The 17,045-nt window shown below is 45.3% G+C and overlaps 1 protein-coding gene and 1 non-coding gene across 2 annotated transcripts; one reads left to right on the top strand and one right to left on the bottom strand.

Moving 5' to 3' along the window:
- The first annotated feature begins 625 nt into the window (after positions 1 to 625).
- On the top strand, positions 626 to 14,665 carry KIF3B (kinesin family member 3B). Its single transcript, XM_007446854.1, has 8 exons — positions 626 to 2,097; positions 5,169 to 5,270; positions 5,485 to 5,607; positions 5,716 to 5,834; positions 10,097 to 10,210; positions 10,902 to 11,007; positions 13,233 to 13,411; positions 13,976 to 14,665. Exons 1-8 carry the CDS (start codon positions 694 to 696, stop codon positions 14,070 to 14,072), a joined length of 2,244 nt encoding a protein of 747 aa, XP_007446916.1. The 5' UTR covers positions 626 to 693; the 3' UTR covers positions 14,073 to 14,665.
- TRNAE-UUC (transfer RNA glutamic acid (anticodon UUC)) lies at positions 11,846 to 11,917 on the bottom strand. The gene has a single exon. It is a non-coding gene; the product is annotated as a tRNA-Glu (tRNA).
- Positions 14,666 to 17,045: the final 2,380 nt, after the last annotated feature.

The following is a 17,045-nucleotide window of genomic DNA, read 5'->3' as shown; positions in this document are numbered from 1 at the left end:
ATACACGTTGTTCCTCATCTGCGTTTTTCACTTAACAATATATCTTGTTTTAGGATTGTGTTTAGGTTAGCACATTCTTTTTAGTAACTGCCCAGGATTCCAGGATTTGTATATATTAAATATATTAAATTTATTTAATCAGTACCCTCTTGATGGGAATTGGGGTTGCCTGAAATCTATTGCTACCACAAATGATGCCACAACACAGACATCCTTCTGTCTGTAGGATAAATTCTTAGAAATACAGCTGCTAGATCAAGAGGGACGTGCATTTTACATTTAGATAGATGGTTCCAGATGGCTCTGTGCAGAGGCTTTCGTACTTCCACGGCATGTAAGACTACCCAGGCTTTTGTAACGTTTCCAGCTGCCTCAGCCTGTAGTATAAGATAAAATATCAGGTGAAGGGAGGACAAGCTAGTTAACACTATAGGTGGACTAGTGCTTTTATTTTTCCCACTGCAGCTGGTTAAGATCCCATGAGGAAACATCCGATGTAGTGAAGTTATTAAGTGCAGCTGTCAGAAGGCTGGCAGGATGGAGGTGACCTGGGTGTGTCATCTGCTTTTCAGCAGCCCCCAGTGACAACTGTACTGTCCTTACTTACTTTTGTTTTGTTTTTCCTAGGACCCTAGCATTGTGAGACTTATTTTGGATTCATAGCCCTTAATATCCACCCGGTCAGAGCTCATCATGTCAAAGTTGAAGAGCTCAGAGTCAGTCCGGGTGGTGGTTCGCTGTCGGCCCATGAATGGCAAGGAAAAGGCTGCTTCGTACGACAAGGTAGTGGATGTGGACGTGAAGCTGGGGCAGGTGTCGGTGAAGAACCCCAAGGGAGTGGCCCATGAAATGCCCAAGACCTTCACCTTTGATGCCGTCTACGACTGGAACGCCAAGCAGTTTGAACTCTACGACGAGACGTTCCGACCACTGGTGGACTCCGTCCTGCAGGGTTTCAATGGGACGATTTTTGCTTATGGACAGACCGGGACTGGGAAAACCTACACAATGGAAGGAGTCCGCGGCGACCCTGAAAAAAGAGGGGTCATCCCTAACTCTTTTGATCACATCTTCACCCATATCTCTCGATCCCAGAATCAACAGTACCTGGTCAGGGCTTCTTACTTAGAGATCTACCAGGAGGAGATCCGAGATCTCCTCTCAAAGGATCAGACCAAAAGGCTCGAGCTCAAGGAGAGGCCGGACACTGGAGTGTACGTGAAAGACCTGTCTTCCTTTGTCACCAAGAGCGTGAAGGAAATAGAGCACGTGATGAATGTGGGGAACCAGAACCGTTCTGTCGGTGCTACCAACATGAACGAGCACAGTTCCCGTTCGCATGCAATTTTTGTCATCACCATTGAGTGCAGTGAGGTGGGCCTCGATGGTGAAAACCATATCCGGGTAGGGAAATTGAACCTTGTAGATCTTGCTGGCAGCGAACGGCAGGCCAAGACCGGTGCGCAAGGGGAAAGATTGAAGGAAGCTACCAAGATCAACCTGTCCCTTTCAGCCTTGGGTAACGTCATCTCTGCCCTGGTGGATGGCAAAAGCACTCACATTCCATATCGGGACTCAAAGCTTACCAGGCTCCTCCAAGATTCTCTCGGTGGCAATGCTAAAACTGTGATGGTGGCCAATGTGGGCCCTGCCTCGTACAACGTAGAAGAGACTCTAACCACTCTGAGATACGCCAACCGTGCCAAGAACATTAAGAACAAGCCAAGGGTCAATGAGGACCCTAAGGATGCCCTCCTTCGAGAATTCCAGGAAGAGATTGCTCGGCTCAAGGCCCAGCTAGAAAAACGGTCCATTGGCAGAAGGAAGAGGCGAGAGAAGCGGAGGGAAGGTGGTGGCGGGGGTGGGGGTGGGGAAGAGGAGGAGGAGGAGGGAGAAGAGGGTGAGGACGAAGGGGATGATAAGGATGATTACTGGCGGGAACAGCAAGAAAAACTGGAGATCGAGAAGCGGGCCATTGTAGAGGACCACAGCTTGGTTGCAGAGGAGAAGATGAGGCTGCTGAAGGAGAAGGAGAAAAAGATGGAGGATCTGCGGCGGGAGAAGGATGCTGCCGAGATGCTGGGCGCCAAAATCAAGGTACTGTACCCTGCCTTAGGCGTGGTCTTTTTTCTTTTAAACCTTTTTGTTTTATCCAAAAAAATGATATGAAGGATGGTGTCTCTTTAGGGTTTGTGATACCCAGTGTCCAAGGAACATTTGTTGAATTGAATTGGATGAAGAAAAACAATTTTTCTTTGACAGCAATAAGACTAACACCCATGTACCCCCTCCCCAGCCCCGGCCCAGTATAAGAAACAGAACAGCATCCATAGCTTTACAAGCTCTTTGTGTCCCCGCCCACTCAGAGGTAACTGTTATCTTGGTTTTGGTGTTTATTCTTTCCTTGCCTTTCTTTATAGTTTCCCCAAATGTGTATATATATCTCTACATAAAAGATAGTTTTAGTTTCACATAACTTTTATCTTTTATATAAATGAAATCCCACTACTGTGATCTACTTTTATTTGCTAAATGTTATGTTAATGAGAGTTATCCATATTGATGCCTGAAGCTGTGATTCATTCGTTATAATTGTTCTGAGAATTCCGTGGTATTCCATTCTCCTGATAGTGTGGGTTGTTTCTGTTTCTTTTTTTTTTTTTTTTTGTTATCCATATTGATGCCTGAAGCTGTGATTCATTCGTTATAATTGTTCTGAGAATTCCGTGGTATTCCATTCTCCTGATAGTGTGGGTTGTTTTTGTTTTTTTTTTTTTTTTTTTTTTGCCCTGAATTCCTTGTACTTGGCTCCAGGAGAACACGTGTGCGTGAGAGTTTTTTGCCTGACGCTGGCAGGCCCTAGGGTGTGTGTAGCTTCAACTTCGCTAGACAATGACATGTCATTTTCTAACGTGGCCCTGTGAATTGAAGCTTCTACCAGAAGGGTATGAGTCCTGGTTGTTCCTCATCCTTACCAACACTTGTGATTAGCAGACTTGACTTTTTGTATATCTGGTAGATATACACTGGTATCTCCTCGTGGTTTTCATATGCTGTGTCTCTGATTAAGCAAGATACAGAACAGTTCCGTCACCACCCCCCGCCCAGAGGCTCCCTTGCAGTCAACCACTGTGTGGCAGTGGCTGAATTGTATTCTAGAGCGTGGAGGCGCCCCTTGTGAGTGTTCTTTCTGTCCACAGTGTACAATTCCATCAGGTGCCTGGACTCTGGGCTGCCACAGGGCTTTAATGGCAGAAGAGAGTGCAGAGCTAGCTCTGGAAATCTGAGGATGACCGCTGCTTGACCACAACCCAAAATTCCTTTGAGGTTCTATCTTATGGAATTTGTGCAGACTTCAATTTCTACTCTAAAATGTATCTATGTTTATTAATTTAAAAATGACAAGTGATCTCTTTCTTGCTTCGCCTTCCCCTACCATATGAAGCTGTACTTTATCTGTGGCATCAAAGTAGCCCTTTCACAGAGCTGGGTCCTATTTTACTTCAGAGGCAGGGGTCCTTTCCAAGACTTTCAAGACCTGGTGTGAAAATGGAGTCACATACAACACAATTAGGAGGTAACTGTGTCCCAGGGAGGGGCTTACTGTGGGATTCCATTATGTCACTTCACCCCTCCTCACTCCTGCACTTGTGTAACTGGGTGTACCCATGTTTGATTTCCATGCTGTTTTTTAAGATCACATCTGTTATTCAAGCCCAGGCGCCACCTAGACCCTTTAAACAACCTGGGATATTTGGGCAGCTCTCAGAAGCCTAGTGTGGCAAGACTCAGCATCACCTCAAGGTCACTGTACCTCTTACAAGTTTTATTTATGGGAGAATGACGTTACATCTGTCTTTCTCCATCCCTGGATGCTGTAAGATCACAGGACAAAAGAATTTTAGAGGCGGAAGGGTGTGTGTGGTGAGGGGAGGGTTAGTAATCAGTCCAGCCCCTTCGTTTGGAGAGAAGAGGAAAATTTCAAGCGCTCCCTGAAACATGGCAGCAGGGGTATAAGTTTCTTAAAAGCAAGGTTGTGGGGTTTTTGGATTCCATGCTTTTCAGGTGCAAATCCTTCCCCTGGCTTCAGCCACCATCTAAATGCTGAAGCCTTGCAGTCTGTATAGTCAGCCCAGAGCTGTCTCCTAATATCCCAGCCCGATAGCCTCTGCCTACTGGACATTTCCACGGAGACGCCCGCGGCCACCCAGAGCCCGCTCCTGCCTGCCTTTTCTCAGTCTAGCCAGACTCCGAAGAGTTATCATTGCTGGCTGCTGTCCCTCTCCCTTAAGCCTCTGAATGCTGCCTCTCTCGGACCCATCCACTTTGCTCTCCCCAGCCACCACTGCCCTAGCCCAGGCCTGGACCCTTAAAACTGACTCCTGTCTGCTCTCCTTGCACCCAGCCTGCCCTTTTCCAGTTATTCTTCCTGTCGCAGGGGAGTTTTGTTTCTAAAACACAAGTGTGATTTTGTACCCTAACACTCAAAGTACACGTCAGTGGTTCCTGCGGTTCTCAGGGTCAAGCTTAGTCTCCCTTAACAGGGCTTGGAGGTTTTTGAACTGAGCCCTGATTGCTTTGCCAACTTCATGTATCACCACTCCCTACCCTACCCTCTGAAAAAAAATTTTTTTCTTAGCTAATTCCTTGAGAAAGGAAACTTTCCCTGACTCCCTCCAAAAGCCAGAATTCTCTCCCTTCAGTGTGCCCCTCCCCTTATTACTCGGTCTTTTCCTCCTGATGGGATCTGACTCCATAGGGTAAGAGGCCGCTTGCTTGTCTGTGGCCCTCAGTGGACTCTCAGCTTTGTGATTTGTATTTACAGCTGCATCCTCAGTACCTAGCACATAGGAGGTGCTTAACAGGTTCTTAGTGGGGTCAAATACTTTGTACAAACAAACTAAAACAGTGTTTTTTAAAAAGAAAGCTGCAATTCATGTATGTCTGGGGAAGCTGTATCTTCATTGTTTCCAAGATAAAGCCCCCAGTGAAGCGGCCTCAGCCCCACCCGTCATGGGAAGGGTACAGCTGAGCACACTATATTTTCCCCCAGAGTTCCTCCCCTTGGGCTCAGTCCTGAGCTCTTTATCTTTCATGGGCTTCCCTGTGAGGAGCTGTGTTCTGAGGGAGACCACTCATCAGATGGATTCTACTTTTTCCTCACAAAGGCCATGGAGAGTAAGCTGCTTGTTGGAGGAAAAAATATAGTAGATCATACAAACGAACAGCAGAAAATCCTGGAGCAGAAACGGCAGGAAATTGCAGAGCAGGTAACTTTTCATGCCTTTTTGGAGAGAACGGGGTGGGGTGAGGTGTGTTAATGCGACAGAACAAATATCTCTTGTATTAGACTCTTCAAAGGGAACGGAACTGAAGTGTGTCAGCCCCTTCCTGGCGGGAGACCCTGATCTGGAGCCCCCAGCCCCATGTTCTTGTATAGACCTTGTCTCTAGGCACACTGATCAATTTTGTGATGTTGCCCAGAAACGTCGAGAAAGAGAAATCCAGCAACAGATGGAAAGCCGCGACGAGGAGACCTTGGAACTGAAAGAGACGTACAGCTCATTGCAGCAAGAGGTGGACATCAAGACCAAGAAGCTCAAAAAGGTATGAAAGGAACAAGGCCAGGCAGAGGTGCCTTGAGGCTTGGGGCAGAGGGAGAACTCTGTTGTCTAGAGGGCTGCACCTCTCACCTGCCTCTCCTGTCGGTTCCAGCTATTCTCCAAGCTTCAGGCAGTGAAGGCGGAGATCCATGACCTCCAAGAAGAGCACATCAAGGAGCGGCAGGAGCTGGAACAGACACAGAATGAGCTCACCCGGGAGCTGAAACTCAAGTAAGTTCTGGGCCTTCCAGCACTTGCTGGGTTGCTGTGTGTTCAGTCAGAAACACACCCCTGAGGACAGGGCCCTACTTCTCTCCACCCCATCTCCTGCCACCTTGTCTGTCTTCTGTTTATTCCAAAGAAAGTTATTTGCTGTCTCTGGGTCCCATCTGTTAACTGAGATGATCTCCAAGTTCCTTTTCACTCTACCTTCCTGCCTTTAAAGAAGGCTTCTATCTATTGATAAAAGGGAATCTTTTATTAACTAGAATTTTCTGAATGGTATAATGAACAGCCAAATACCCATCACCCAGATTCCATGATCAACAATCTTTTGTCCTCTATCTTTCATAAAAATATTTTAAAGCAAATCTTACCTCATGTTATCTCATTCCTATATACCTACATACATGACCACAGTGCTTTTCTTAAAAAAAGCTTTACTGAGGTATAATTCACATACCATACAATTCACCTATTTAAAGTATACAAGCCATTTGTTTTTCCAGCTGTGCCACGTGGCTCGCAGTATCTCAGTTTCCTGACTAGGGATTGAACCTGGGCCACGACACTGAAAGCCCGAAATCCTACCCACTAAGCCACCAGGGAACTCCCCTACAAGTCATTTAAAAAAAATACATTTACAGGGTTGTAAAGTCATCACCACCATCTAATTTTAGAACATCTGTGTGTGCCCCCCGCCCCCACCCAAAGAAACCCTGTACCAATGATCAGTCACTCCTCATTACCACCTACCCCAGCTTAATAACTACTGGTCTACTTACTTTCTGTCTCCATAAATTTGCCTATTCTCGACCTTTCATACAAATGGAATTATACAATATGTGGTCTTTTGTGACTGGTTTCTTTCAGTTAACATGCTCTCAGGGGTCATCCATGTTGTAGCATGTTAGCACTTCATTCTTTTTAATGGCTGAACAATATGGTATTGTATGGATATTCCACATTTTTTCCATTCATTAGTTGATGGACATTTGGGTCGTTCCTACCTTTTAGTTATAATGAATAATGCTGCTATGAACATTTGTGTACGAGTTTTATTGTGGACTTAGGTTTTCAATTCTCTCAGGTTATCCAAGAGTCTTACAGTTTTAGGTCTTACCTTTAGGTCTGCGATCCATTTTGAGTTAATTTCTTGTAAAGTCTGAGGTATGGTTCCAAATGCATTCTTTTGTATGTGGCTATCCAGTTGTTCCAGCACCATTTGTTGCAAAGGCTCTTCTTTCATTGTCTTTGCACCCTTGCTGAAAATCAGTTGACCATAAATGTAAGTAAGGGTTTATTTCTGAATTCTCAGTATTGTTCGATTGAGCTGTACGTCTGTCCTTACGCCAGTACCACACTGTCTTGATTACTGTAGCTTTGTAGTAAGTTTTGAAATGAGGAAATGTGAGCCTTCCAACTTTGTTGTTCTTTTTCAAGATTCCTTGTGGCTATTCAGGGTCCCTTACATTTCCATATAAACTTTAAAATTGGCTTTTCAATTTCTGGAAAATAAAAGCCAGCTGGGGTTTTGATAGGGACTGTGTTGACTGTATAGATCAACTTGGAGAGTATTGTCATCTTAACAGTATTAAGTATTCTGATCCATGAACATGGGATGTCTTTACATTTATGTAAATCTTCTTTCATTTCTGTCAGGAATGTTTATAGTTTTCAGTGCAGTCTTCACACCTCTTTTGTTAGATTTATACCTAAGTATTTTATTTTTTTGATGCTATTGTATATGGAATTGTTTTCTTAATTTTATTTTCAGGATGTTTATTGCTAGTGTAGTGTAGAAGAAATAAAATAGATTTTTTGCGTACGTAATATCTTTCCACCTAACAAAATTAACATTGTTTCTCTTGTACCCTGTCCATATTCAGATTTTCTTGGTTTATTAATATTAAGATCTACATAAGAACCACATATTGCATTTGGTTATTATGTCTCTTAAGCTTATTTTAATCTGGAGCAGTCCTTTTTCCTGTTAAAAACTTTTTTTCATAGTTGACTTGTTGAAAAGGCTAGGGCAGATAGCCTATAGAAACATCCCACGCTCTGGATTTGTCAGTCTGCTTCTTCACAGTGCCATTTAACTTGTGGCTCTATCTCCCTTACTTCTCTGTAACTGGAAGTGACCGGTCAACCTTGGCTGCGTACCAAAATCACCTGAGGAGTTTTTAAAAATAGTGATGCTTGGGTCCCTGCCAAGAGGTTCTAATTTCATTGGTCTAGGGCAATGGTCCTTAAACTTTCAGCAGGCACCAGATCATCCGAAGGGCTTGTTAAATGCAGATTGCTGGGCCCCACACCCAGAGAATCTGATTCAGTATGTCTGGGGTGGGGCCTGAGCATTTGCATTCACAAGTACCAGCTGTTGCTCCTGCTGGTTTGGTGAACACACTTTAAGAACCGTTGATCTCTCATGAGGTTCGGCTAAAATATTGTAACTGCTACTGATGTGCAGCCTGGCTTGAGAACCACTGAGCTAATGGTTTCAGCCAGCAATGATCTTTGTCTGGCTACATTATTTCATTAGGGGTTTTGCAAAATGATGTTTTTTTTATATCGGTCCTTCCACCACATTTGCTCGAAGTTTTCTTTAAAGAGGAACTTTCCAGGGGACTTCCCTGGTGGTCTAGTGGTTAAGACTACACGTTTCCACTCCAGAGGACACAGATTCAATCCCTGGTCGGGGAACTAAGATCCTACAAGGTGTGGTCAAAAAAAAAAAAAAAAAAAAAGAGGAACTTTTCAAAGAGTTTCTTTTAATGTTTAAGTGTTAAATTTGGAAAGGAGCCCTTAATATTAAATGTATGTGTCAGTCCTCTTTCTAGGCATGTACACCTAGAAAAAAGGTCAGAACAAAATATGCCAAAATAATAAGAGTATCTCTGGGTGGTGAAATTGTGTGTAATTGTATTTCTTACATTTTCTAATGTATAAATAGGACCTTTAAAATCAGAAAGAAAAATATATATGTTATAAAAAATAGTTTCTTAAATATCAAATAAAGAGAAAATTTCTTCTCTCCAAAATATTTTTTTCTTTAAGGAAGCCATTTTCATTGCTATGTCTCTTATTAATATCTTTTTAAAAATTATTATTATTATTATATATATATTTTTGGCTGTGTTGGGTGTTTGTTGCTGCACTCGGGCTTTCTCTAGTTGCGGGGAGCAGGGCCTAGTCTTCGGTGCGGTGCGTGAGCTTCTCATTGAGGTGGCCTCTCTCGTTGCAGAGCACGGGCTCTAGGTGCGTGGGCTTCAGTAGTTGTGGCGCATGGGCTCAGTAGTTGTGGCGCACGGGCTCAGTAGTTGTGGCTTCCAGGCTCTAGAGCGTAGACTCAGTAGTTGTGGCTCACGGGCTTAGTTGCTCTGCAGCACGTGGGATCTTCCCGGACCAGGGCTCAAACCCGTATCCCCTGCATTGGCAGTCGGATTCTTAACCACTGAGCCACCAGAGAAGTCCCTCTAATTAATATCTTCTGAATAAACAGCGAGTCAGCCTGTTTCTCATAGCACCCTACACCTCTGTGGTGTTTGTTTTGTGTCTCTCCTACGTTAACAGCCCTTTGGCATTGTTCTGTCCTGAGGTTTTGAAAGAGTGAACACAGAGAGGGGGCAGGAGATCGTCATCACCATGGAGAGACACAACCCAGTGGGTTCCAGTTTCATTGTTTGCCATGTTCCCTGGGTGCTTCTTAGGCAGAGACTCTTCTCAGGAATGGTCTTCATTCTCAGGGGTCTAAGGGACTGAAATCCATCTCGTTCTGCTCTTTGTTCGGTGATTAGAATGTGGAGTTCTCCAGCTTGGGCAACAATGCATAGGATTGGGGGAAGGCAGTTTAAGTTCTAATCTGTTTGCAGCATTTTGGAAGTTAACGAGCTGACTTAGCAGTACCAGTGGCCCTCCCAAAATACTTCACTTAGCACGTGTTCACTCCAGCGTAGCCCAGGCATTGCCTTCCTCTTTAGTCCTCTCACCTCCTCAAGCTGCTACTCCTTGGGCGTAAGTGACCTTTCCATATTCCTAGGACAGACCTGTCAGCATACCTAAGAGTGTTTGTCTATCTCAGGCAGAACCAAGTGTCATTCATGTCTGTAAACCAGCTCTTTGTATGATGCTAGGCCCATAGTACCTGCTCAGTAAATGTTTGCTGAGTGACTTGACCCTTACCTATTATTTACTTCATGTGGGACCAGATAGCCAACACCCCATTCGTATTCTTTCTCCATCTATTCACCCGTGTATGTGTGCTCTTACAGGCATCTTATTATAGAAAACTTCATCCCTCTGGAAGAAAAAAGTAAAATTATGAATAGATCCTTCTTTGATGAAGAGGAAGATCATTGGAAATTACATCCTATAACCAGACTGGAGTAAGTCACAAATGACTTCACGTAGACTTTAAGGTGGGGAGGAGGGAAAGAATATTGATAAGCTGGGCTTGGCCAGAGAGGTATGGTAAGAACACAGTTTGATCCATTTAAACTTGGAACCAATTGCAGGTCTTTGTGGCTGCCATAAGTCCATGAGGTAAAAGTATGGTGATGAATATGGTATTAGGAATTGGGAGACTTTATCACAGTGAACTAATGACCTTTCCCAAGTTCCTGCTTTTCAGCTCCCCCAGCTGTCAAGTGAAACTGCTGGGCCAAGGGAGGGGTGGTACATAGGTGTTCTCTTACGTGTCAGTCTGGCAATGTCGAGAAGGATTCTCAGTCTGCATCTGGATTCCGCTGGAAAGATGGGAGATGTCTGCCAAAGCTGCGGGGGTGGAGAGTGTCTACAGCTAGGCTTCGTGCCTGCTGTCTAAGAACTGGAGGATGACTCAGGGCCCTTCCAGCTTAAGAGATGCGTGATGCTCACACTTGAATCAGAAAGCCACTCCAGCAGAAAATATAAGCAGCTCCTGCCCCGTTTACATGTCAGCCTTCAGTCCAGGGAGTTTCTTGCTTCAGGTTCTAGCTAAAGAAGGCTCAGTTTTCTGAGTGCTGGTTCCACAGTACCGATCCTGGGACTGTGGAACAGACTCCAGCCAGGGCTTTGACCACCACAGTCCATTTCCAGGAATCAACAGATGATGAAGCGGCCAGTATCAGCTGTGGGATACAAGAGACCATTGAGCCAGCACGCAAGAATGTCCATGATGATTCGTCCAGAGGCTCGATATAGGGTGAGAAGATTGCACTCGCGTTTCTCTCTCCTCTCTCTTAGAAGAGACTAGATTCATGTAAACCCTTAGGCACCGGTCTGCAAAGTCACAGGTTGTATCCTCTTTCCAGAGGGACCTGAGGACAGTTATATTAATAATAACACTTATAACAAATAATAGATAAATATAATTAATAAATAACAAATGATAAATAAAAAGGTAAAAGAGAACGAGATTTAGCAAATCAGGAGGGAAGGAGGAGAGTCCAAACATACCGTCCATGTAGCCAATCATGAGCTTCAGAGTGGCCTCGCGGGGAGATCGGAAGGAAAGTAGACGTCTAGTAACAAGAGATGGAAATGCGCTAAAGAGCTAACGGTCCTTCCATTTAACATAATGTGTGTGAGTCAAGTAGTTATTTGAAGTGACATAATCGATGACTATTTAATGACCCAAACATATTTTACAGTAAAAATACCGTACAGGCTTCTATTGATAAGCACTTGCTGTGTGCCAAGCACTGTACTCAGCACTTTGCTGCTGTCTCTGATTGAGCCCTCTCACCTGCTCTGCTGTGTCAGTCCTGTGGCTTAAAGGTCAGGTAGCTGGTAAGTGGATGAATCAGGAGACACGTGTGTTTTTAAGTTATAGAGCACTTGGTACTGGAAGTGTATATATGAATTAAAAAGTCTGGTGCAAAGTAGATCAGAATGTGAACTGGTTGTCACTGGTTAATGGAAGTGAACTCATTTTAAATTTTCTTCTTTTTGCTTATCTGTATTTTCTGTCAATGGGGAACTGGTATGACTTTTATTTATTTATCTATTTAGGCCGCACTCTGTGGCTTATGGGATCTTAGTTCCCCGACCAGGGATCGAACCTGGACCACAGCAATGAAAGCACCAAGTCCTAACCACTGGACCACCAGGGAATTCCCTGTATTACGTTTATAATGAAAGATTTTCACTTAAAATTTTTTAAATGTTTTTGAATCTCCCTTAGCAGCCAGAGCAAAACAGATTAGGATTAGTTAGCTCCTCAGGCACTGTTCTTCCGGGCATTGAGTTATTTTACATAAAGAAAACAAAAGCAAAAAAGATATATTAGGTAGTGGAGGATGAGTGATGTGTCACACAGAATCCTCAGAAACTTTTTTCTAGCAGTTTCAGAGAGTGCCGGTTATTTCATGTCTTAAGCCAAAAACATGATTTTAAAGCCTACAAGTCAAATATGTGGGTTTCCAGGTGGCTTACCTTGATCTAAAGGTAGAATTTAAAGCAGTGGCTCTCAGATGATTTTTAGCAATGGACCGGCTCCATTAAGAGAAATGTTATGCAGTATCTCAACATATAAAATTGATCAGTGGAGCCACGCCATTCTTTCCCCCACCTTCTCCCAGCTGGGGCCCCTCGTGCCCCCTCTGGGGCCCTGGGGCTTGAACTCCACTGTGTGGGAGGAGCTAGAGGGGAAGATGTGGAACCATGGGTGTTCTTCCCTCTTCACATTCAACTTGGTATTTAGGAGCTAGGTAAAGGCCCACCGCGGGATATCAAGTGAGGGACTCTATCTCCAAGGCCAGTTATGAGGCAGGGCCCAGTCTGATTTTTAAAATGTGGTAATAAGCACATATACTGCCACACACACACCCTCCACATATATATACCATACCTGCCTCCTTCCCTCTGCAACCAAAAAGTTCATCAAAGCTGCCGTAGGTGGGGAGATTATTGGTGACTACTATTTTCTCCTGCGTATCTTTTTGTATTTTCACATTGTCTACAATAAATGGGTTTTACTTAATTTATTCTTTTCCCCTGATTATTCCCCTTAGGATAGAATACATGTTCATTGTTTTTTGTTTTTTTTTTAAAAAAAAAAAAGAGGAAAATAGGGCTTCCCGGATGGCACAGTGGTTGAGAGTCCGCCTGCCGATGCAGGGGACGCGGGTTTGTGCCCTGGTCCAGGAGGATCCCACATGCCGCAGAGCGGCTAGGCCCGTGAGCCATGGCCACTGAGCCTGCGCGTCTGGAGCCTGTCCTCCGCAACGGGAGAGGCCACAACAGTGAGAGGCCCGCGTACCGAAAAAAGAAAGAAAAAGTTATAAAACTACATCACTTCTTCCAGGCAGGCCCTTGGTAGGCTTTGAGTAGCATGCAATTTGCGGTTCTGTTCTTGGGTTTAGATTGCTTGAACTCTCTTTGTGTGATCGGAGGCCATCCTAGGTGGTCTTGGCTCTGCTTCTGCAGGCAGAAAACATCGTGCTGCTGGAGCTGGACATGCCCAGCCGGACCACCAGAGACTACGAGGGGCCCGCCATTGCCCCCAAAGTCCAGGCCGCGTTGGATGCGGCTCTGCAGGATGAAGATGAGATACAGGTGGACGCATCATCCTTTGAAAGCACTGCAAATAAGAAACCCAAGGCTAGGTGAGTGGCTTTTGGTGACCTATGTTTGAACAGAACATGTTTGAACAAGGACAAATGAGGGGAGAGTGTGGCAAAAGTGCTTGTTTATCATGGAAGTAAGTGGCAGAGCCAGAGTTAACCTAGGTCTATCTGAATCCACAACCCAGGCTCTGAGCCTCAGTTTAAATGACCAAGGATTTAATTTGGTGCTAAATTAGAAATTCTATCTTGTTAAATTCTGGATTTGAAATTTAAGGAAAATAATTGAGTGAAAAACCAAAAAAGGAGTGAATTCTACCTACAAACTTAGTATTTTTTACCAATTTGGAGGAGACAGTCAAAATATGATTTTAATGGAATAACAGTTGCTGAGACTCAGAGGCCCTCCCCTGAGATCTCACTCCTCTGTTGGCAGGTTGTGTTGGCCATTGAAGAGGGGCAGGCTGTGCCAATCTCTGGTGGTTTTACAGTTGAAAGTCCACTGAGGCAAGGCCACGCTGAGATATAATGGCATTTGATGGGAAAGGAATCTGATCTGTGTCAGAGACGGAATGTGTAATGTACATATGTGCTTGACTTTTGCAGACCTAAAAGTGGAAGGAAGTCGGGATCCTCCTCCTCTTCCTCAGGAACCCCCGCATCTCAGCTTTATCCACAGTCTCGGGGGCTGGTTCCAAAGTAAACCCACTTCCTCCTCTCCCAGAGTATAAACAACGTTTGCCTTCTGAGAGGAGAGACAAGCAAAAACCCGCAGAGAGGACTCGGGCCCAAACTCAGAACCATTCCCCTGGGGAGAAGCGATGGCCTCTTTGCAGATTAACCAACTTAATCTGGTTGAAACATGCTGGTCATAATCTGGCACTCAGCTTCTCTGGGAACCGTCCTTTAATTAGCATCTCAGAAATGCATGGGTAAGGTAAAGCGCGATAGCCGAAGTGGAAAGCAAGAGAATGACCAGTGACCTTGCTTCCCTTCTCCCTTGCCTCCTTCTCCTCTCCCTTCCCTTGGCCCCCCACCCTCTCCCCTCTCCTTTCTAGCCTGTTCTTTACACTGGGCTCCCTTCTTGTTGAACAATAGGGCAGAATCAGGAGTCACCTTAGCAGGACCAAGTCTTTGGAGGCTCAGGATAAAATGATACTGAGGTTGGAAAGCGAAAGCCCTAGAACTTGAACAGGTGCTTGTTTTTGTAAGTAGAAATGAGAAATCTCATTTGGAGCCAAGCCTCCGAGGGGCATGGTCCATGCCCCTCAGTAAGAAGTGGATCTCCCTCTGGGATCTGCTGAAGGAGCAGATGTTTTTCGAGGAAGCTACCGACTTCTGCTCCAGAAGGATTCAATGTCAGAGGCAATAGAAATAACATTCCCTTTGCCTCCTTGGAGAGTTTAGGGAAACAGCTTCTTTAAAACCTCAAAACCATGACCATCTTGTCAAAGACATAAATCTGTAAGTTGATGCCATGTCCATACACCGTGTCACTTTACTCTTCATTTGTCACCATTTTCCCCACGCACGCATACTCTTGAGCATCCCTGCCTGGGCCCATCCTCTGCCACCAGAGCATGCTCTGCAGTGGGCCTGATTTGTGGGAGAAGGGAGGCTGGCTCTGCCTTCTCTGATGGGACGAGAGCCGGGGGGACGAGACACATAGTGGCACTTTTGCATCCCCCACGTTTTGTTCCATATTTGCATAGAGAGCATTGGGGTGACTAGGCAGGTCAAGAGTCAGGAGGCTTGGTGCATTGGCAAGGGAAGACATAACAGATGGAAGCAGAGGAATCCTGCCTGCCTTCAGCAGAAAACTCACCTAATCCTAGAACTGTGGCTCTTCTCAGGCAGAGCCAAAGGTGGTGGCGAGGTGTGGCTGTGCGATCGCATAGGCTCAGAGGAGAGAGTTAGGAATTTCCGTTTACATATACTAGTTTGGTTTGTAAGTTTTAGTTCTTTGTATTACTGAAATTCAAAGCTTCATTTTACGTTGGTCACTAGATGAATGTTACTCATTTCCCCCTAAGTGAAGCTCATAAATGTGTGCGGGTGTGCAAGCACAAGCTTCCAGTGTGTCTGCGTGTGTTTGTAAGAGAGAGAGAGAGATGAAGAACTTGCCCGACTTTAGAAATATGCTACCGTGCAGTTGTTGCCTTTGTCTGTATTAAAGGCCCGTTGAATGATTAATCCAGGCTGGAAGCTCCCACGTTGGTGTCTGAGTCCACGAGCCAAGCCTGAGGGGACAATATGTGTCCCCAGTCGACCACACCGGCGCACCTTGCTGGCACGGTGCCTCGGGAAGGTGGCGACTCAGGTGGGCCTTGAGTTATACTTTAACTCAGCTGCTCAGTTCCCAGGGCACATTTCTGGATCAGAACCCGTGGGAAAGAGGAGGTACCAAGTGCAATGTCTTAGTGCTCTACAAATGGAGCTCTGTCGTCTGACAGCTTGTCTCCTTTTTATAACCATTCTTTCTGAACCCAGGGCCCTTTTCAGCAATTCCCAGAGCATAATGGAGGCATCCCTCATCTGTCTCGGGATCGAACTCTGCTTCTTTATTATTTACTAAGAATTTACCTATTTGAACAGGAACCAGATAATGAGGTGGGTAGCCTAAGATGGTGACCTGCCGGTTACACCTGTCTCTCGCACCACATTTCCTCGAAGCTAGTCTGAATTCTCTAGGCTGAACATATCCATTTGGCAAATCTGAGAATTGAAAATTGCAGATGACACTGTAGCTGAATACTGATGTCTCGAGGTGGCTATTCTGACCACAGGTGATTGAGTGACCATAGAACTTTTCTAAGAAGGCAAAAGAAGAAAGCCAAGTTGACAGGCAGGATTATGAAAACAGGCTTGCCTTGTACTTGGCTGTGTTCATCTGGTGGTCTGTGAAGCAAAGTAGAAGGACCCCTGGGTGGAGGTGAAGCCGTCCCGTCCCAGAGCAGTCTCCGGTGCTTTTCTTCTCTCAAAATGGATCCGAGAAATGTTCGAATAGAGTAGCCAGTAGAATGTCTTTCTGCCACCGGAAAGCTGCTGCTCTGGGCTCTGAATTGAGCCAAATGTGTAGACCTGCGAAGTCGACTGAGGGACCTGGTTTTCATGTCTGTAGTCATGCTAGAATGTTCCAAGCCATCTGAGGGCCTTCGAGTCAGCAGCAGCTAATGAAGTCTGGCAGCAAGTCTAACAGGATCTAAGAAGCTCATCTGAGAGAAGGAGTTTGAGACGGAGTGTGCAACCCCCCTCAGTGAGGCCCCCTTTTGCTCTGATTGGTAGGAATGTATCTGGCTTCAGATTTCAAATCCCATGTCTCCCAGGCCCCTGGATTCAGAACCCAAGGCCACAAATCATAGGCATGAAGCACTTTCTTAAGACTCCGCCCTAATATTGGGTTGTCCTCCGTCTAATGCCTGCATGCTGCTTGAATCTCACCACCCGCACCTCCACGACCAAGGGCGTAAGAGAGTTCTGCAGCTCAGACGTGGGCCATGCCCCACTTTTGTCTGACTCTTGTAAGTCCTCCTTCACTGAATGTAGAATCGTTGCCAGGTTTCTGAGAAGCGTCGATTCCCTGTTAACGTGGGATATCAGTTCTGCCTCACATTTCCTGCTTGAGGTCGAGGCTCACTGCAAACAACGCCTTGGGCCATCTCAGCGCCATCAGTGG

Source organism: Lipotes vexillifer, unplaced genomic scaffold, assembly GCF_000442215.2.
Source record: "Lipotes vexillifer unplaced genomic scaffold, Lipotes_vexillifer_v1.1 scaffold75, whole genome shotgun sequence".
Classification (NCBI taxonomy): Eukaryota; Metazoa; Chordata; class Mammalia; order Artiodactyla; family Lipotidae; genus Lipotes; species Lipotes vexillifer.
The sequence above is the reverse complement of the archived record's forward strand: the minus strand, read 5'-3'. Positions and strand labels throughout refer to the sequence as shown.